This window comes from Rhinolophus sinicus, chromosome 16 (genome assembly GCF_057876585.1).
Source record: "Rhinolophus sinicus isolate RSI-liver-muscle chromosome 16, RSI-T2T, whole genome shotgun sequence".
NCBI classification, from domain to species: domain Eukaryota; kingdom Metazoa; phylum Chordata; class Mammalia; order Chiroptera; family Rhinolophidae; genus Rhinolophus; species Rhinolophus sinicus.
Genome location: NC_142516.1, coordinates 62,259,402 through 62,282,286, shown reverse-complemented (window position 1 = coordinate 62,282,286; position 22,885 = coordinate 62,259,402). Strand labels below are relative to the sequence as shown.

General features: G+C 39.9%; 1 protein-coding gene across 3 annotated transcripts in view; it reads right to left on the bottom strand.

Moving 5' to 3' along the window:
* Positions 1 to 22,329, bottom strand: part of SH3GL2 (SH3 domain containing GRB2 like 2, endophilin A1) — a 191,966-nt gene extending 169,637 nt beyond the window's left edge. For all 3 annotated transcript variants that reach the window (XM_074330342.2, XM_074330343.2, XM_074330340.2), the window contains exon 1: positions 21,976 to 22,329. Coding sequence is in view for 1 of the 3 variants with exons in the window: in XM_074330340.2 (XP_074186441.1) it covers positions 21,976 to 22,020 (45 nt within the window). In the remaining 2 variants the exon portion in view is untranslated. The remainder of the gene's footprint in view (positions 1 to 21,975) is intronic.
* Between the last annotated feature and the right edge of the window lie 556 nt (positions 22,330 to 22,885).

The following is a 22,885-nucleotide window of genomic DNA, read 5'->3' as shown; positions in this document are numbered from 1 at the left end:
GGAAGATCTGATTTCTATAATGACTAGAAAGAAGATTTTACAAGGGATAAAAAGAAATACTACCATGTTTCACCGAAAACAAGACCGGGTCTTATATTAATTTTTGCTCCAAGAGACGCATTAGGCTTATGTTCAGGGGATGTCATCCTGAAAAATCATGCTAGGGCTTATTTTCCAGTTAGGTCTTATTTTCAGGGAAACACAGTATCCATATAGCCATTATACAAAATAACCACCTTCTCATAAATCTGGAGAAACATACACACACACACACACACACACACACACCCCATGGGTACAGTTAAAACCAGCATTTTATCCTTTAAAAAAATAAACACCAAAGAGGCAAACATGAGCCAATGATTACATTATTTCACAGAAAATGGTGAGCTGCTTTTAAGTCTAAAAATATCCTCTGAATATTAAGCCATGTGTTAATTTTTTCTACCTTTCATCTATTTTGCTAAATGTCCTTTGTTAACAGATTGGTTCAGATTAAAGAATAAAATATCACTTAAGACAACATGAGCTTCAACAACCAAAAAGAAACACACCTGGGCATGACAAGCACACTGAACCCCAACAGGACCTGAGCTATTGGCTGAAGAGGCCAAACGAAGCAATAGAGCTGGAGAAACAACAGGCCTGAGGCATCCAAGGAGAAGCTTGTGCAGTGCAGGTATGCAATGATTAAAAATGCTGAGGGTCACATTAATTAGGAAAATAAAATCGCAATGGTTATCACAGAGCTAATGAAAAAGAAAAAACTGCAGAAAAAAAAATTATAGCAATCCATTACCTACTGCCTGCTCCAACAGCTTATTATAATCTTCATACCCTGAAACCTAAACTCTAAATTCATGTGGCATTTTTCACCTACCTAGACAATTTCTTCCTTCTGCTCTGCCTTCCAACAATCCCTCGCCTAGGACAATGGGTAAATAATTTTTTTTTTGTTCCAATTGTGTTTCCTCATTGTCAGTTATCCTAAAACCAATCTTTAACAACCATTTCCCACAAGATCCAAAATATTGTACATATTCATTGAGCCACATAGAGTGTTGAATATTGAATGCTGCTTGTAGTTCTGAGATGAGCAAACCAGTAACTAAAAAACAACTGGATACCTTACACTGAGTGGAATAGAAACAGCATTCTATGGATATGTCATTAGCAAAATTATGCAGCTAGATTATCCCTGTTCATAGTGTGTGGAGGGCTGCTACATAATTAATACTTTATTAAACTGTTCTCTGAAGATCTGAGAAAAGATCAGACTGTGAACCAGCTGTGCTGTTTAATATTCTGTCTGAGGGAGGTGTGCGTGTGTAGGTGGTTTATTCGAAATTCTCCCTTCAACACGATATTCCCATCTTTGACACCCTGATGTTGATTTTTGCTTTTGTTTTTGTTTTGCCGTCCTTTGTCATACTGTGTCTTTTAAGGCAAAGAACATAGGACATTTAATTAAAAACAGAAGAGTTTAAGAACAGTGATTCTAAAAAGTCTGGGTTTCTATTAAACATCGATCCAGTTCATGCAGGAAGGCTTTTTGCTGTAGAATAAATGCCAGGATTCATGCAATTTTAATGAAAGGCTTCGAACCCCATTTCCTCCTTTGTATTTGACCTTCTGTTTGGTACCCTAAATATTTCAAACGTCCCTAATATCTTAATTTTTTATTTCAAAAGCTTTTTAGATTAAAAAATAAATAGAGCTATACAATCTTAGCTATTTATTCTCATTTCCTGGACAGTTTTCTTATTATCAAAAGGTATATGCTCATTCTACTTTTTTAAAGAAACAACATCCAAAAAACTTAAGAAAAACTTTCAAAAGCCCACATCTAGAGATAATTATTAACATTGAGAACTTTGTTTCATATCCCTATCCTGCCACATGTTTGGACACAGGCCATGCCCACAATTTTACATACAGGTTCAGGCTCCACTTGCCTTACTATTAAGAAAATCTGCCTTCTGCCCTGAGTACATGTATCAAGGAAAGGCATCACGTGAATAGATATAGATTATCTCATTTTTATAATAATAGCTGCATAGAACTCCATTGTACGATTACACTCGTATTTCACGACCATCAACACAGTGATGAATTGTGAACATATGCATATGTCTTTGCACACGTCTCCAATTTTCCTACCTGTGATCAACTTTAAGAAGTTCCTTAATCAAAGGGAACCTACATATTGACACACTGCCTAACTGGCTCCCAGAAAGAAGGAACCTGTAAAGTCACATAAGGAGTAACCATTGGCTCCACACTCTTGCCAAAACCAGGTTTTGTCCATCTTATTTTTTGGTTGTATGCTGTATATCTTAAACCCATTAGTCGTTTCAGTCACATTTAGGATGCTTTTTTCACTTATCAGTTCTTCATTTTTATGTAGCAAAAATCAACCATCTTTTTTCCGCAGTCTTTAAACCTTATCAATCATGTTCAGAAATTATTTCTGCAACTTAAGAGAACCCATATTTTCCTTTTAGTACTTTACACTCTTTTACCTTCATATTTTTCAACTACCTTTAATTTATTTTAGTGTAAGTTATGATAAAAGGATCCAATTATATTCCATTTCACAAATGGATAGATAACTATCCGAACATGATTTCCTGAGTAATTCATTCTTTTCTCCACTGACCTGAAATGCTGCCTTTATCATATACCATGTTTCCCTGAAAATAAGACCTAGCTACACAATCAGCTCTAATACATCTTTTGGAGCAAAAATTAATATAAGACCCAGCCTTATTTACTATAATACAAGACCGGGTCTTATATAGTATAAGATCTGGTCTTGTATTAATTTTTGCTCCAAAAGATGCATTAGAGCTGATTGTCCCGTGTAGGGACGGAGTCCCAGAGAGTAGTTTCCAGGCTCTCGACCTCACATGGAAGGTAATGGCTCGGTTATTAGATGGCCATCAGCTGTAACTAGTTGACCATCAGCTATAATCTGTTAGCCATTAGCCAACAATATAACTGCCATGGCTACGCTGGCAAATTGGTTGGTTGACAAAGAAGCAGATGGCAGATTGTGGCTAGCAAGTGTGGTTAGCAAGGGGATTACACTGCAGATCATGTGGATCCGACTTCCTGTGTCTCACCCGGCCGCTAGCGAGACAGGTGCAGGAAGACACCTTGTTGGGATACTGGCGGATGTTTGGATTTGTGTCTCGACCAGCCGCCATCGAGAATATAGTGGTATGGCTCCCCCACCTATGACTCCTTTGTTGTTCCTTTTTGGCCTCACCATATCCTGTGCCCACCCACTGAGAGCATGACCAGAGACCCTGCATTACATCCGGCTAGGTCTTATTTGTGGGGAAACACGGTACCAAATTACTGCAGTATACTTGTACTCTCTATTTCTGGACTTTCTATTCTGTTCCACTGACTAAATAAACGAATTATTCAGTGATTGATTTCAAGTCTACTCCAACACCCAAAAGATGGATTGCCAGTGTCAAATTCTGCATCCACCATTATGGAACAGCTGTGTTACTTTGGATACAGCCCTGAACCTCTCTGTGCTGAGCAGTAGATTATCTCAGGAACTTCCACAGCACCTCAAAAACTGACATTGTGACAAGTGCCACTATTTCACAGGGATAGATTTGCATCAGAAAATTCTACATGACTAGTGACGTCTGTACAAAATGTGAGACTGTGCAATGCAGAAAGAAGCCATTGTAATCAGAGAACCTAAAAAGTCAAAATAGGAGTGTAAACTGAAATATGGTCTATTCCCTGGAGAGGAATCCTAGTTCTGAGCAATTTCACTCATCCAAGGGACATTAATTATCAACCATGGAAAGACAGCTCCTATGTATTAAATATATTGAACATACGAACAATATGACTTCAAGACCACAAAGCACAGTGGCTAAAGGCCTTTGCACTGCCATATTTGGCACTCAACAGCACCATGGTTTGTTACTCTTTATTTCTGGAGTCAGAGTCTTTCACTTTCTTTCTCAATGTACAAGTTAATATTGGCTCCAGAAATTTGAAGAGATTCTGCAGAGGCTGAAAAAACAAGCTTTATTCCAGAAATGACTTCACAGCCTATTTGTCTCAGAGCTTGAAGCACTTTTCATTGAAGCCATTAAAGAGTGCCAGTCCCCAGAGAAAGCCAAACCATCCATAAAGGCACACTTGTGCCCAACCAGCAGCCACCCTCAGTGCTCCGACTCATCTTGCCAGGCATGTCCTCTCTGGGAGAAAGCTAAAAATGGCCTGCCTATCTCAATACTGAGGTTGTGTTTCTTGGTAGTGGTTCCACCATTTTTTTCTATTTTGTTTGCGGTGGAGAAGAGAGGGTATTATTTTTCCATCTGTAGCTTCCCAAACTTTGCATTTTCTGTCCTCAAAATAGAAGCCCACTAGAGGCTACTGACAGTATTCTTCATTCATGCTCAAAGGGAATCAAAGGGAATGTCTCCTGTCTTCTTAGGGTATCTCCACTTCACTCATTCTTCTTTGCTGCCTCCAAACCTTTTTTGTCAAGAAGCTAAGAAGTGACAGGCGCCCAGGAGACTCCTGGTATAAGAGCTGGGGGATGAAGGTGAACACTTAACACCAAATTACCAAGCACATCTTGCAGAAGCACTGTTCTACACTATACATGTCCTAGCCACCCTCCTTCCCTTTATGCCAAACACAGAATCAAAGCCATGACACTGACTTTCCTGAAGATAAGACTAGGGATCTGGGGGGAAAACTTCATTTAAAAGAAATGCCAGCAAAAGTCGTTAGCAGTGTTCTTATTTACGGTGCTTCTACACTTCTTAGAGAAATAGGAAAAGCAGCAATGCATTCAGAAGAAACCCAAGCAACAGTTTAATTCGGGGCTCAATGGAGCACACAGCTTGTGTTCTAAATAGTCTGAAGTTAAATGCCTAATGCAGGAGCAAACCTGCATCAATTTATAGTTTTAGAACTTGGCTGGAAACTAGGTTTGCTCCCAATCCCAGTGATGGCTTGTAAGATTCTATTCCTTGTTTTCAATTTAACCAAGGAAAGAGAGATGGGAATAAAGAATAAAGATGATGGCATAGAAAGAAAATTTAGTGATAGGTATATATCTAAACATAAAACATAAGGAAGATTTATTGATGATAGCCATTTTGACTGGGGTGAGGTGGTATCTCATGGTGGTTTTTATTTGCATTTCTCTAATGATTAGAGAGGTTGAACATTTTTTCATATGTCTATCCTCTTTACACAGATGAAACAGTCCATCTTTCATACAGATGAAAATTAAACTTTTCATCTGTATGTCCTCTTTAGAAAAATGTCTCTTCATAGCCTCTGCCCATTTTTAAATTGGGTGTTTGTTTGTTTTTTGGAGTTGAGTGAGTTTTTTAATAAATTTTGGATATTAACCCTTTATCAGTTATATCATTGGCAAACATCTTCTCCCATTCAGTAGGCTCCTTTTTGTTGTTGTATTGGTGGTTTCCTTTGCTGTGAAAAAACTTTTTAGTTTGACGTAATACCATGTTTATTTTTCTCTTACTTCCTTTTTTCTCTTACTTCCTTTGAGGGGATATATCAATAAAAATCTTACTCCAGATAATGTCTGTAAACTTTCTTCCCATATTTTCTTCTAGGAGTTTTATGGTTTCAGATCTTACATTTAAGTCTTTAATCCATTTTGAATTTATTCTTGTATATGGTGGAAGGAGGTGGTCCAGCTTCGTTTTTTTGCATGTGCCTGTCCAGGTTTCCCAGCACCATTTATTGAATAGACTGTCTTTACCCCACTGTACATTCTTGCTTCCAATGTCATATATTAAATGATCATATAGGCATGGATTGATTTCTGGACTCTCTATTCTGTTCCATTGATCTATGTGTCTGTTTTTATGCCAGTACCATGCTGTTTTGATTACTATAGCCTTGTAGTATAATTTGATGTCAGGTATCATGATACCTCCCACTTTGTTCTTATTTCTCAAGATTGCTGAGGCTATCTGGGGTCTTTTATGGTTCCATATAAATTTTCGTATTATATGTTCTATTTCTGTGAATAATGTCCTTGGTAGTTTGATAGGAATTGTGTTGAATCTGTAGATTGCCTTAGGCAGTATGGACATTTTAACGATATTAATTCTTCCTATTTATGAATACGGTATGTGTTTCCATATATTTGTATCTTCTTTAATTTCTCTCTTCAGTGTCTTATAATTTTCTGAGTACACATCTTTTACTTCTTCGGTTAAATTTATTCCTAGGTATTTTATAGTCTTTGAAGCAATTGTAAATGGGACTGTTTTCTTAATTTCTCCTTCTGATATTTTATTATTGGTATATACATATGCAACTGATTTCTGAATATTAATTTTGTATCCTACTACTTTACTAAATTCATTTCTCAGTTCTAATAGATTTTTTGGTGGAGTCTTTAGGGTTCCTGTATATAGTATCATGTCATTTGCACATAATGACAATTTTACTTCCTCCTTACCAATTTGGATGCATTTTCTTTCTTTTTCTTGTCTGATTGCTGTGGCTAGAACTTCCAGCACTATGTTGAATAGAAGTGGAGAACGTGGGCAAACTTGCCTTGTTCCTGATCTTAAGAGGAATAGTTTTAGCTTTTCCCCATTGAGTATGATGTTAGCTGTGGGTTTATCATACATGGCCTTTATTATGTTGAGATATGGTCCCTCTATTCCCACTTCCTTAAGAGTTTTTATCATAAATGGCTGCTGGAGTTTTTCAAATGCTTTTTAATCCAAAACTCTAATTCGAAAAAATTTATGCACCCCTATGTTTATTGCAGCACTATACACAATAGCCAAGACATGGATACAACTGAAATGCCCATCAGTGGATGACTGGATTAAGAAACTGTGGTACATTTATACAATGTTGTATTACGCAGTCATAAAGAAGAATGAAATCTTACCATCTGCAACAATATGAATGGACCTAGAGAACATTATGCTAAGTGAAATAAATCAGACAGAGAAAGACAAACACCATATGATCTCACTTATATGTGGACTCTAAAGAAAAGAATAAATGAATGAATGAATCAGAAACAGTCTCAGAGACATAGAGGAAAAACTGAGAGTTGCAAGATGAGAGGGGGGTTGGGGATGAGGGAGAAGGTGAGGGGATTAGAAAGCACAATCGGTAACCACAAGATTGCCATGGGGATATGAAAGTCAGTTTGGGAAACATAAGCAATAATGTTGTAAAGATTTTGTAGGGTATCCGATGGACACTTGTCTTATTAGGGAGACCACCTCAGGGATGCTGTAGATGCCTGATCACTGCACTGTACACCTGAAGCTGAACAATAATGAATGTCAACTATAATTTTATACATATATATTTACAAGAAGTGGAGTACAGCATTAGGAATAGAGACAGTGGAACTGTAACGGCTGTGTGTGATGTCAGAGGCGTAGCAGATTGGGGGAGGGTCGTTATCACTTTGTGAGGGATATAAATAATAAATGTCTAACTATTACATTGTTTTGTTCACCTGAAACTAATAATAATTTTTTTTAAAGAATAAGAAAAAAATAAGAAAATGTAGAGACACAAACTGCTCATCCATACACTTACTGATCAGGAAAAAAAAAACACTGTTTAAATGTTAATTTAAAAAGTAAGCTTATAGCAATAGAGCACAGCACCTGACATATAAGTTTTCAGTGTATTTTAGTGACTATTATAGCTCTTTTCCCAATATAAGGCCTACTACATATCTGTTTTATGGCCCGCTTCTTTCACTTAGCAATAATCATGACTATTTCCCTACACCAATAAACACTATAAAATGGCTGTAGGTACTCCACAGTACAGACATAGCATGATTTACTTCCCTATCCCCTATCATTTTGACCTTTAGGTGGTTTCCAGTTTTGCACTGCAATACCTCCTAAAGTGAACAACTGTGTACAAAGTTTCTCATGCTTATATATTTATTAGCTGTGGACAGTTCCTAAAAACAGAACTACAAGAAAGAAAATTGCTGATCTCCAGGAGTGTTAACAACAGTTTACACTCCCACCACCAAATGAGAACCACGTCCCTACACCTTCACTAACTCAGAATGTTATCATCCTTTTAATCTATGCTGATCTAAATAATAAAAGATGTCATATACTGCTGTTTGATTTCCATGATTTGTATATTTGTATCCTGGCCACGTGCAGTTCTTTCACATACTGCCTTTCTATATGCTTTTCCAATTTTTCTAGTAAGATGTCCATCTTTATCTCACTGATTACTAAATGCTTTAAGATATTTCTTGGTTTGACATTTCAGGCTGGAACAGAACTCACAGTTGAGAATTACTGGCAGTTACCAGCTCTGAAACTAGCCGGTCTGGATTAAAATCCTGGCTCTGCCACTTAAGCTGTGGAACTAACTACTCTGTGCTTCAGATGCCTCATCTATAAAATGGGAGTAAAAATGCCCTTATAGGGTTGTTATGGGAAGTTAATGAGCTAAAATAGTGTCTAGCCATGCTAGCTATTTTCACAATTAAGGAACTTTAAAATTACAAGTTTGCAATTTTATGAGGATATGTTTTAACTTCTAAATTAGCTCAAGAATATGTGATACATTTTAAGCATAAATAAACTAATGAAAATATATACACAGGATAACTTCTTATACATATAGACAGAGACAGATAATAGAAAAGAAACAGGATGGATGTATTCATTCAATACGTATTGCACGCCCACCATGGGGCTGGCATTGGGGACACACGAAGGACAGAACAGAATCCCTTTTTTATACCCACCCGAGGGAATACCAACAATGAAACCGATGCTTGCAGTACAGTGGGCCAAGCATCACTAAATTTAAAAGACGTATTATGGGCCGTTTTCATTGCACATGGAAGGGCATTTGACCCATACCAAATAAGGGAAGAGTAAATCTGCCTAAGAAATTATCAAGCTGAGACCTTACAAGTAGTGTTTCGTCAAGAATCAAGTGGAAAAGAGGGAAAGGGAATTTCCACAAAGAGGACAGCATAGTACAAAGGATTTAAGGCTGGTAAGCTTGTGTGCTACAAAGGAAAAATGTAAAAGATACTCAGTATGGATGGAAAACATAATCACACATATAAAGAGCTGTGAGAGATGAGACTAGATCTGTAAATGGGGTTCAGACTGCAGTCCAAACTCCTTTACGGGACTAATAAGGGCTTTATGCTGGGAGCCATAGGAGCCACTGAAGAGTTTAAGCAGAGGAGCAACATGAGATTTGCTCTTTAGAAACACGACTATGGCTACACTTAAATACTCATATGAATCAGAGGGGAACAAGACCAGAAGCATAAAATGTCAGAACTTAAACTCATATGAAGACCACATTACCTCAGCTTTGGAACTTAGGAATGGGGAGAGAGAGGGGGTTGAAATCAAGTGACCAGAGACCTGTCTGGGGTCTCACAAGTCCTCAGAATGGGAAAAGTAGACATCTGACGTCTCTGAGCTTCTACTCTTGGGCTCCTGTTGATTATGTTCGATACAGCCTGACGACGGATAGTCTCTCACCGTTTTCTAAATGATTCCAAGAGCTTCTCTTGAAGTAGGCCTCTGCATCCCTTCTGAACATTAGGCACAGAACATAAAGCAGCACAGACCAAGAACTTAGATCTTATAATAAAGATTACTCAGTGCTGTTCTAAACACATGACTCCTTTTATGATACATAATCATATCCCCTATCCTGGGCAGACAATTCCTTGATGGTGAGAAAGTGGTCGACCATTTATATAGTCAAACTGTGGATGGGACAAGTTTTGAACAATACAGTTGGCGCAGAATTGTTTCCTCAATAACACTAAATCCCTCAATGAGGGTAACATTCGCTTTATTCTTCCTTCAATCGTTCTGATTTAGTGAAGAAAAAGAATCTGTGTTTTGTTAGGGGACTGACTGCTTTTCTAACATTTGTTAATTTCCTGTTTCAACAAAAGCAGAATAGACCTCAAGCTCACAGGTTTACTCAAGCATGAGTATCTAGGACTTAGCTTTTTTGCACGATAATTTCCTATACTTCTATTAATAAGTGATAGTGATTTTTCCACTTATGAAAATGATATGACTTATTTTTCAATTAAAGTCAAATCAGTAATTTAAAGATGAATACAAATGCCAAAAGTCATGAAGATAAAACTGAATGACAACTTGGGGGAACAGTCAAATTTCCCCATCACACCCATACGGGAAGAATCTACAGAAGTTGACTGCCTCAACTCACTTGAATCATTCGTGAAAGCAACCAGCAGACACAGTGACATCAGACCAAGAATTTAGATCTCACAAAGGGCAGGCTAATACATACCACATGATATCAGCATAATTCATTGCCTTATAAAAGTATAGTAATAGTCATCAAATTTAGACAAATGCATTGATAAAGAGATTCTATGATAAGCTTTCCTTTCATATAAAATGGTTCATGGTGAAAATGGTTTAAATGTGTACATCTTGAGACATAGAAAGTAACCCAAAGAGCTTGCAAAAAATGAATTAAATTCATTTTAATGATCACAAAATTTAAATTTTTAAATAATGATAAGCTTTCCCATCTTCTGTTGGAGCTAAGAAAAAGAAGTTCTCCATGTCTATATGAAGAAATTGAGAGGTGAGATGGATGATGAACACTCTAAGTAGCTCTCTGAAAAATATGGGCTAGGTTTAAGGTGAAGGTAACGACCAAAAAAAGTGGAAAACCTAGACTCTGGATTTGTGAGCTTCAAAGGGACCAGAGATACACAGAGAGTAGTGGATGAGACGAACACAAAAGAGTTTAATGTTTATTACATAATTAAAAAGTGGAACAAGAGAGAGAACTCAAGTGTAAGGCTGAGCATAAGAAGCAGACTAAAACCTCTGAACAACAGGACATTAACTTTCATGAGTACACTCTTGACGATGACATGGATGAGGAGGAGCTCCAGGAAGTACTTCCTTCAGTCAGTCTACAAACATGGCACAGGACAGCCACAGCAACAGGCTTGGATTTGCAGGTCCCTCTTGCCCAGCAGTAGTCACTTAAGCAGTTTATGAATAATATAAATATGGGCAGCAAGCCACTGTACACGGCATTCACTCAACATAAAGCAGCACACCAGGGTCTGAACTTCAGTGAGCCATAAATGCAGAAAGGGTAAAAGTTTTACCCCCACCATCATGCACTCAATTCCTGCAAGACACCTCCCCTCATTTCATCACTCAGATATGGAACCATGTCTGCCTATTCTCTCCTTAGCTGAGCTGCTCAACTGACGCCAAGTCCTTACAGGACATCTCACGGTGCCAGAACTCATTTCTTCCAAAACATGTTTGACACTGTCCACCAGTTGCACCTAGAACCATTCAGGGCTTTGGATCTGGGAATTATGTCAAAGAGCATGGAGCTAATGCATGACAGACAAACACCACAATGCATGCTACACGTGTCTGTGATCCTAAAAACAACTCAGAGAACAAGTCCAAGTCGCTGTCTGATGTGTCCATACTAGATAAGGGCCACAGAAACAGATGTAGGGTGAAGAATCAACCACTCTACTCTCACCGGTAAAAATCCCTGATGCCTTGTTGGAGACTAATAAGTCAAAAATGTCTTCACAGTTCTACAGTTTCTCCATTTTAAGGTTAACGAAGCTGTCACTGCACTACCAGCCCGCCCAGCTAAGAGGCTGCTCAGAAAGTAGTTAACAGCTTCACTGTTTAAAATTGATCAGGGACCACAAAAAAGAAAAAAGAAAAGAAAAACAAAAAAAAAACCTTGGGCTTCACCAGAGATGAGTATCTAAAGATCAAACAGTCTAAATACTGTAGGAGAAAAACACCCTGTAAAATACAAAATGTATTTTTAAAAAGGCATATGGAACATAGAAGCATATGTAATAAGACAAGATTGATTCAGCAAATTACACTTAAAATTTATGTGTGTGTGTATATGTATATGTGTGTGTGTATATATATATATATATATACACACACACATATATACACACACATACACACACACACACACACACACACACACACACACACACACACACACACACACATATATATACCAGGGGTGACATAAAATGTATACAAGTGGACACTTTGGTCAGCGTTGCTCAAGCAGTAGTTTGCCGTATTCAGAAGTGTCTGGACACTAATGGTAACACTTTGAGCACCTCAGTAACTGCTGAAGTCAAATGTAACTTGTATTCATCTTTTATCGGTATATATTATTACAATTTTAATAGTTTTTTTCCTTTCTCAAAATGTGTATACATATTTTGGCACCTTCTATAAATATGTATATGTGTCTATGTATGTATACATATATATACACACTCATAAGCATACACGTACATACAAATTAAAGTGTTATAGACACAGGGATAGCAAAGCTGTCTAGCATCTTACCAACACCTACTTCTATATTCTGGGTACACTGCTGAACTACAGTTCCCAGCCTCCTTCCTTCTTCTATTATTGCACTTAGGTGTGTACCACGGTTTGGCCATGTTACAAGTTACAGCCAACTGAACACAAAGAGAAGTGATTGTTCCTTCTATTAGTTTTCTACTGTTGCATAACAAATTATTACAAACTTAGCAGCTTAAAACAAAAGCTATTTATTAGCTCACAGTTCTACAGGTCAGAAGTCTGGGCCAGCTTGACCAGGTTCTCTCCTCAGGATCTCACAAGGCAGAAATGAAGGTGTGAGCTAGACCGGGTTCCTAGCATCAGGCTGTAGGGAAGAACTCCTTTCCATCCAGGTTGCTGGCAGAATCCAGTTCCTTAAGGCTGTGGGTCTAGGGTCTCCATTTCCTACCTGGCTGCCACACAGAGCTAGACTCTGCTCCTAGAGGCTGAGTGCATTCCTTCCCACACGGCCCCCTTCATCTTTAATCACCAATAACATGTCCCGTCCTTCTTATTACTTCCATTCTCTCTGACTTTCCCTTCTGCTCCAGTCAGAGAAAATGCTCAGCTTTTAAAGAATTCATGGGATTCCATTAAAGCCCAATCATATCATCTCCTTTTTGTCATACAAAGTAACAATCTCAGGAGTCACATCTTTTCATAGTGATAGGTTGACTCACACTCAAGGGGAGCGGATTATACAAAAGGGAGGGTAATTGAGGGTCTTCACGTTCTGCATATCACGATCACAATCCTTTTCAAAGCCTGGCCCATGAAACTCTCCCATTCTTGTTCCAATACACGCTTTCCCTTTGGAAACCTTAAAAATCAGGTGTTAAAGATGGCGTGATTCCAGTCATCCCGGATCCCTGAAGCAGACAGGAAATAAGCATGAAACGAGTTTTGAGCAACAGAGATCCATTAAGCCTTTTTGGTTTAAACCAAAGTATTAGGCCCTCTTTCAAAGTTCAGATCAACAGAACCAATCCAACTCGTTGAAAACTAGATCAAAAAAAGGAACTTCCATTGTGGTAACTGGCAAGTGGAACTGACAAGAAAACAGATCAGAAGTCTCCTATGTTTTTGAAGGAATTTTATTGTCCAAATTATCCATGAACCATGAGTAGTTAAAAGCCCATGACTATAAAATGACACCCCAATTTAAAATAAACAGGAAGCTTACTTTAAAAAGCTGTGCATCTCCCAAAGAAGCCACATTTCTTGACACCATCTTTAGTTCTGGCCAAATAGAGGGAAAAACGAGTTCTTCCTAGATTGCAGAACCAGGTTAAAACAAGGAACTTCCTCTACTGTAGGGGTTGGGGACTTCACAATGCTTACCCGGCAGGTGGCATCACTGTTACAGACAATAACTGTGCTATGATTCCTGTTTTGTTTCCTTTCCCAAATTGGAGAGTTCACTGTGAACGATATGAGGTGTGATCAAAATATACGGTGAATGTTTAAATAAATAAAAAAATATTACAGTAGAAGACACATTGCCATTTATCCCCCTCAAAATACTCCCCCTCTCTTCGAACACACTTATCCCATTGTTCTTGCCACTTTCTGAAGTAGTTCTGGAAGTCCTCTTTCCTGAGTGTCTTTAGTTGAGCTGTCGTGGCTGCCTCAATGTCCTGAATCGATTCAAAACGTTTACCTTTCATGGTCATTTTGATTTTGGAAAAGAGCCAGAAGTCACCAGATCCAGTGAATAAGATGGATGAGGACACACTATAATGTTTCATTTGACAGAAATTGCTGTACCAGAAGTGATGTGTGACACGGAACCTTTCCATTGTGATCAACAAAATACGGTGAAAACTACTGCCGAGTGCCATCCAACAGAAAGGCAGGGATCTTCAATACAGGAAGTGGTGCATCAAACCTTAGTGACAGTGTGTGACTTGTTTGATGCAGTCAGTCTGATGTGAGCTCTGGTTGAGAGAAGGTGTGTTTTAAAGTGTGCTGTAAATCATCCTCTATCATAACAATATTCTGTGTCACACATCGCTTCTGGTATATGGCTATATAGTTGACATTCAATGTTATTCTACTTCAGCTTCAAGTGTATAGCGCAGTGGTCAGGCATCTATACAGTCTATGAAGTGATCCCCCTGATAAGTCTAGTGCCCATCTGGCACCCTACATAATCTTTACAACTTTTTTTTTAATAAATTTATTGGGGAATATTGGGGAACAGTATGTTTCTCCAGGGCCCATCAGCTCAGAGTCATTGTCCTTCCATCTAGTTGTGGAGGGTGCAGTCCAGCTCCAAGTCCAGTTGCCGTTTTCAATCTTTAGTTGCAGGGGGCGCAGCCCATTACCCCATGTGGGAATTGAACCAGCAACCTTGTTGTTGAGAGCTCGCGCTCTAACCAACTGAGCCACCCAGCCACTCTCTTTACAATGTTATTAAATGTATTCCCCATACTGTATTTCGCATGCCTGTGACTATACTGTAACTACTAATTACACTTTCTAATCCCTTCACCTACTCCCCCATCCCTACCCCCTCCCATCTAGCAACCATCACTTTTTTTCCCTATGGAAAAGACATAGATCTCTGAGATATCATAATTCAGAAGAAGTTAGGAAATACTACCTAGTAGTCCTTCAGAGACCTAAGCGTCTAAGCAAACCTCCTAGGAACTAGGTGGTGGGTCCTCTCAAAAATTACAGACAGCTTCTCCATAGTTATCCATACCACATACAGTTTGACCCCTGAGGGCATAGGGTAAAGCAACTAGAACATCGTATTCTGAATTTAGTTGGACTAAATGTGAAATTGTCATACACAGTAAAGTCACTTCCTGCAGCGTCAGTCTCAGCTGATGTTAGGACCATCTCAAAATATTCTGTTGACAGCCCGCAAGCACACATGACAGGGTCTCACAATGAAGACATTTCAGTAGGTAGAGCTACAGTGCTCTTCTTCCTCTTTATTCCCATTATACATCACAGAAATCAGTTTTAAACATTTGGGCTCCAAAGTGATTAGGGAAAAATCTAAACCCCCAAATTGAGACAAGTTGTACTGTAAAATTTTAAAACTTCATATTTTGTTACCTGCAACCTCAACATCCCCACACATACAAGCTGTGAGCACACCACCCAGGTGAACGAGTACGCCAGTGCGATAAGGTGGGCCCATCACAAGTTCCCGTCTCTCTCCACCCCTGACCATGACCTAATAGTGTTCAAATGCACCAAGGAAATCTTCTCCATGCTTTGCCTTCTCTTGTGTACCCACCATGGTCGCCAACGGAGGCACATGTCCAAGGTCTTCACGCCCTCTCAGCTCCCCCCCTGCTTGGCTGAGCCCACTCCTTGACTTTCCCTCCATGTGTCCGCTCTTGGTGTGCAAGGACTCTGTGTTTCCAGTACCTGTGAATATAATAAACTCTGTTTTCCGGCATCTCTGTGTCCCCTATTTTGTCTGCACCCAACTAAGCATCACATGAAAGAAGACAGAACAAGCGTACAAAGAAGTAAAAGAACAGAAAGGGGGGAAAAAAACAAAGTCAAGGAAATCCTTTGATGTCATGCCTCATTCCCCGCCCCCTCCCCCCAGTATCTTGCCCATCTGGCCTTAACCTCTGAAGGACTGTTCATCCTTAGGAAAGCCTGGAGCTGTTTTTGAGTTCCACATCACCTAATTCTCACTACAGGTGTCACCTGCTTTTCGAAAATTCATGTTACCCCACTGGCTTTTACAAAAGACTTACGTTAGTACCTGTTTGCGCTCACCATAAGAAATCCCAAGAGGATTTTCCCTTTTATGAAAAAAGGCAAAACGCAAAAATAACATTCAGAGTTTGTTTGGTAGTAGCTGTTATAGAGGGAGCACGCACCCCCAGTAGCAAGAGCGGCCCCGCCAAGCTCCTTCCCCAGCATCTCAGCATCAAGCTGCCAGAGCATTGAACTATGTCTGGGAGCATCTGTGTTTTATCTTGGTTTATTTGGTGCTTCTGTTAGCAAATGTGTCCTAAGGTATCAGAAAAGCCTAAGAGAGCTCATAAGGGTGTTATGCTTAGCATAAAACTGGACATAATTAAGCATTTTGATCACGGTAAACAAAATAAAGACATTGTGCATGCACTGAATTTTGGGTTTGGGAACCCTCAAACAATTTTCCATATAAATTAATGGTAATTGCTTCTTTGCTTTACGCCATTTCTGCCTATGAAAAGTTTCGTAGGAATGCTCTACTTTTCATACAGTGGGGAAAACCTGTCCATGGGTCTTGCCCTTCTTCCATGCTTCCTCAAGCTACCCACACTGAAAGAAGCCCTCAGGTTGCCTGATGACCCAGAAATCTGTATGCAGCACAAGAGAATGGAATCTGCTCTGCAAGCATAACCGCCCCCCCCCACACACATATCATTTCTCCTTAAAATAGTCACCATTTTCCGCAACCAAGTCTTGCCATTTCCAAGGATATTTCTAAATAATTTTGGAGATACTTTAAAATTTTCCAAGAGATTGAAACCAAAATGTATATAAACTCAATCTAAAACGTTAAAGAATCACCGTGGGGGGGAAGCTTGCAAATATATAACTGTGTCAACAACAAAAACTTTGATCAAGAAGAATCTCAGTCTCAAGGGAAATCTTTTTCAGTTGCCACATTCATTTCAAACACCTTACGTGCCCATTAGCCAAGTGCAGCAGTAGTTACAGTTCATTAATGTTTTTTAAACATGTTTCAAGTTACCCTTATTGTGCAAGCACGGCACTCTCACAGACATCATCTCACTCAATCCTGACACCTCTGGGCAGGTTTCTTGTTTGTTTGTTTGTTTGTTTGTTTGTTTGCTTTTTAAATATTTGATTGCCCCTAAAATTAGTTCAGAGGAAGCAGCATTTTAATCAGATGCTCTAAATCCCAATCACAGAATGTATGGAGTGACCATTACTATAAGAATCACCCCATTCTCTTCTGATAACATGATCAATTTCTTACAGTGAATTTTTACTTAGAGGAGGAGGGGTAAGAGTGAGGAATTTCTTTAAGAAGCTGGTGAGAGGCTAAGGACACCTTCCCTCAGAAAAAAATGCACATATAAAATGAGACATAGAACCTTAGAAAATACATAGGCCCTCCAGCCTGTTACGGATGCCAGCTAAGAACCTGACAAAGGGCACAGGTATAAGAACCCTATGCCAACCAATAAGCCCTATTTGAGACTTTGAAGGCAGCAGAAAACTTAGAGCAGGCAATGAAGAAATTGAGAACCTCACTCAGATAGTCATAACTAATTACTTAGTATTTCATTAAATACCGTAACAAGTTTTAAGTTTCACCAAATCAACAAATGCGTAAACAAATTTATGTAACAGTCTCCAAAGCAAAGTATCTATATGTAACACAGCATTTTAAATATGATGACAGTATGAAGAAATTAGAACAGAAAGGCATAGAACACCAATGTAATTAAATTTTTCCAGTTGGAGAATTTGAGTGCGACGATAATCATATACCAGACTATATCATAATATACAGCCTAACCAAATATGAGTTTCATCATTTCAAAAAAACCAGAAGATATAGTCTATAATAGGTATATAGCCCAACCAGACTCACTGATAGATGCATATCTCATGTAATACAACAGAAAGTTATTATTTGCAGACTGAATGTCCTTTCAAATGTTGACTCAAATACACTATTTAGAAGATAGTGGTGGTGATCCTTTTATACAAATAACGACTGTTATAGGTTGAATTACGACACACACACCCCAAATTCTGATGTTCATGTCATGTCCTCTAATACCTTAATGTGACTTTATTTGGAAAGAGGGTCATTACAGATTTAATTACTTAAGATACGGTCCTATTGGAGTAGGGCCCCAATCCAATATGACTGGTGTCCACACAAAAAGGGAAAATTTGAACACAAATAGACAGATAGGGAGAACTCTAGGTGAGACCTGGGTGATGTCTTCAGAGATATTATAAGTTCCGTTCCAAACCACCACAATAAAGCAAGGATCACAATAAACCAAAGAGTAGTATTTTTGCTGGTGGAGAGTCTTACCTTCAATTTGTAAAAAACACAACATCTGTGAAGCTCAACAAAGTGAAGTGCAACGAAAAGTGATATGCTGCACACGCCATGAAAGGGCAAAGATTGCCAACAGACCATCAGAAGTTGGGAGAGAGGCCTGGAGCATATTCTTGCCTAATGCCTTCAGGGGGAGCCTGGCCCTACTGACACCTTGACCTCAGATTTCAAGTCTGCAGAAGTGTGCGACAATAATTTCTGTTGTTCAAAGAACTCAGTTTATGATATTTTGTTATAGCAGCTCTAGCAAACCAATACAATGACCTAATAAATTTTATTCTTTAATACTTTCACATGTTACTATGAAGCAAGTTATATCCACATCAAATGCTTGATAAAGTAGAAAATACACACACACACACACACACACACACACACACATTTGAACCAAACGGATATTTTTACCTAATCTTCTGCCAGCTGAAACCAACAAGTGAAAAAAAAAATGACATGACTCTTGCTAAAATCTCAATAATAAAACTCACTAAAAGTAGAATGATACATGCTCATTTGCCCTATTTTGCAGGAAAAAAAAGCATTTTACTTATTCTAATTGCATGGCAAATTATATCTTTTTGAGCAATAAAGTACAAAGATGATTGATTTTTGCTATGTTACTATATTCTTAAGCTAGAAGGCTTTTCCACTCTAGTATTAGTATTTTATTAGGCAAAAGCATTTTTTTCACCTCCAAATAGCTGAGCTATTGAAAACAGCTGTCAGCAACAAGGTAGAAATAATCAGTTCTAAACCAAGAAAACAGTTGTGATACATATCAGAGATTTCAAATCAGTGGGCAAACACTAAAGTTATACTGCTTTATTGATACCAATATCATTCCTCATTAACATAAGCAAAAACTCAATTTCATAGACACAGGAGAAATGCTTGTTTCTATGAAGAGAGGAAGAGAGGTCTTCCACTTTGAAACACAGGCTACCTAATCCAGCATATCTGTTCTCAAAAGGAAATAATTCTAGTTCTACAGCTTCCTCTGCAGATAAGATCAGGTTCGTGAGCTACATGGGGGAAATGAATTAAAAAGTGAACTATGGCTATGTCCCCTAATGTCTTTGTCACACGCAAATATTAGTACTGGCTTTACACGCCCTTCGAAATACACATACATGCACAGGAAGAATAACCTTTGCCCTGGGCTTTCTAAGACTGTGCTATACTAAGCAAGGGATAAGCGATTGTGCGTTGTCTCACCTTTAAAATGAAAGACTTTTCAGTAAAAAGAAGAAAAAGATGCAGTGATTCTGCATCTAGATTCAGTGTGATAAGTACTAATCTTATCACAAGCAGGCCTCCTCCAATGATCTAAGAAGTTATTTCACATCACAATTCCAATTCTGTATTCAGAATATTATAAGAGCTACATATAATTTCAAGATTTACCTGAAATGGAGTCTTCTGATTATTTCTGTTAAAGTAGCAAAGCTAAAAATTCTATAATTTCCTCATGTCTCATTACCAATGGAAGGAACAGTATTTTATCCTAATAAAAGTATCCTTAATGTTAATAGCATTCATTGCACACTTTCTGTATGTGTTCTACAAACTCATTTATGTTCCCATCAACTCTAAGAAATAGGTAATTACATCATTTTACGAAGGACAGATTCAGAAGTTAAATAACTTGCTCAAGGTCACAGACAGCAGATGAGGGGTCAAGTCTTAGCCTTTCCAACTCTAAAGCCAAGGTTCCTGACTGCCATTGAGGACAACACTAAGATCTCCAAAGAAAGTCCTGAGAATCAGCGTGAAGGAAGGATGTGGTATTGGCAAATTCAACGCTGAGGTCTGTTTTACAGGAGTGACAAGTACCCGAAACAAAAATGGTTTGTGACCTCAAAGACGTCCTGCCTGAGAATTTATGGGCAGCGCATACGCTGGTTCTCTAAACCTGAAGGAATCTGGGTATAAAGTTATGAAAGACCTTCCAAATTACACCAACAATACATTTATATTTACAAACATTTCTGGCAGAGAGGTTTCAGAAAGATCTAATTTGAAAAGCAAAGATGATTGCATTGATGGGAATTTTTTACTGCAACTGTCTTAATGTCTTCTATTTCCTAAATCGACAGAAATAACTGGTTCTATAAAGGCAAGTCTGTGGTGACAGAGATAGCGTGGGTGCCAGATGAATTTCATGCTGCATCTGTCACCGTAACTTAACCAAGATTCTGTAAAACACAACCCTTACCTTCCTGGATGTGGTTTATAATAGGACTGTTACTGTAGTAGCCTGGGAAAAACCTCACTACTTCTGAGGAATTATGAGAAAGCTCAATATTAAGACTAATCTATGAAAAAAAAAAATACTTAAGACTAAATTATGAGAAATATCTAAAGAAATCAACAAAGCCCTTAGGTTAAAGATCCCTTAAACTCGAACTGTTTCAGAAGAATAAAAAGAAAAAACATAGTAACCATATTCATTATATAAGAAATAGGTCACATTATAAATATTAACTTATTTTCCCTACATAAAACTCTTCAACCAAGCCCAATGAGATTTAAATTATTAGAATCTCAATTAATAAATTTTATTTTAATCACAGCTTATTAACCCCATAGAGAAAGACAGCCATATCCAAAATGTGAAAAGCTCACTAAAAACAAAATTTTAAAGATTTTAAAAATTGGTTATGTTAAGGCTGCAACACCCTTTGGAATTTTTTTTTTAAGTTTACTCGGGTGACAATTGTTAGTAAAGTTACATAGATTTCAGGTGTATAATTCTGTAATACATCATCTACATATGTCATATATGGTGATGGAAAGAAAACTGACTCTGTGTGGTGAGCACACAATGTGATATATATGGACATTTTTTAAGACATGCAGACTGCTGGTCAAGCTTCGACCTCAAAGCGATTTGACCACGGAGTTCCCTGAGGAAAAGTTAATGCATGAGCTTTCCAGAGGAAGCCCCATCCTCCCATTCCTCTGAGCCTGCGGAGGACCATGGAAGTAGGGATTCAGAGATCACAGGGGGAAAGCTCAAGCCGCGGACATCGCCGCAGCCTCCTCCAGTGCGGGCCACCGCTCGCGCCAGCACATCCCGGGACAGCCCGGCGCACCGACACCGCAAGGTCACGGGGGAAAGAGGCGACTTTACATAATCTCCCGCCGCGCCGCCCCGACACCCGCAAGCCTGGGTCTCCTCCCTGTAGCGACTGCGCCGGGAGGTGCGGAGGCGGCGCGCGGGGAGCCTGTAGGTGGGACGCCGGGGACCCGCGGGCGCCCGCCAAGCCGCACTGAGCCGGGGGTGGGAAGCCGAGGGGCGGGTTTCCAGCCGGGGATGCCGAGGCGGGCGGAGCGGGCGCTGCGGGGCGCGGCCGGGCGGGCTCGGCGCCGGCAGGGTCCCCACGCTCCCCGCCAGCTGCCAGCGCGGAGCGCGAGCCCCTCGCAGCTCCGCCCGGGACCGCCCCGCGGCGCACCTGTCACGCGCCTTACCTGAGTGGCTTTATGGAATTGCTTCTTGAGTCCGGCCACCGACATGGTGCGGGAGGACGCGCAGAGGCGGGCGACTGCTGGTGCTCGAAGGAAGCGGCAGCGGAGCGGGACAGGAGGGCCAAGCCGGGCGGCGCGCTGGCCGGGCCGCCGCTCGTCGTGCCGCCGCCGGGGCTGTGGGCGCGGGGGCGCGGAGCGGCGCGGGACGCGGGCTGGTGCGGAGAGACACCCTGACGTCAGGGGCGGGTAATGCGGCCTCTTAAAGGGGACGCGGGAAGCCCCGCCCCGGGCGTTGGGCCGCAGGCAGGTGCCTTGGCACCGGCTACCTGGGCACGGGCGTCGGACAAGCGGATCTGGCTCCGCGGCTCCCACGGGCGCCAGTTGGAGGCGGGCCCAGGGCGTTCTCCTGCCCCGGGAGTGTCGTGCGTTCCTCAACCGACTGAGGATGGGTCCCTGCAGCTTGGTAGCCCAGACACTGGGCACGACTCAGGTGACTTGCTTGGCTTCCAGGTGGCTGGGGCGGCGTTGCCTGCCCTTTGACCCGGCCCTCTCTGCAGCCTAGAAAGAAGGAGTGGCGTTCTATCTGGGGTAATGAATAAGTCATTGCTCTTTCTCTGACTTGCCCCTGCTTGGCTGGTTACAGAAAACATTTCTTTGCCCTCGTTTCAATATCCCTTAAACCTACATAACGTTAGGAAATACCACCACCGATTCCCTTTCTTTTTTGTGTGTGGTTTTTTTTTTTTGTTGTTGTTGTTGTTGTTTGGTCTGATACAACTTAACAATTTAAAAATAACAAAAAATTTTAAAAACCTTAAAGTTGGTGGGATAAATTGAAGTGGGCTATTACTATAGTAATAGCATTTAATCCTGGTTACAGATATGGAAGAGATCGAATATCAACTTGGCTTTC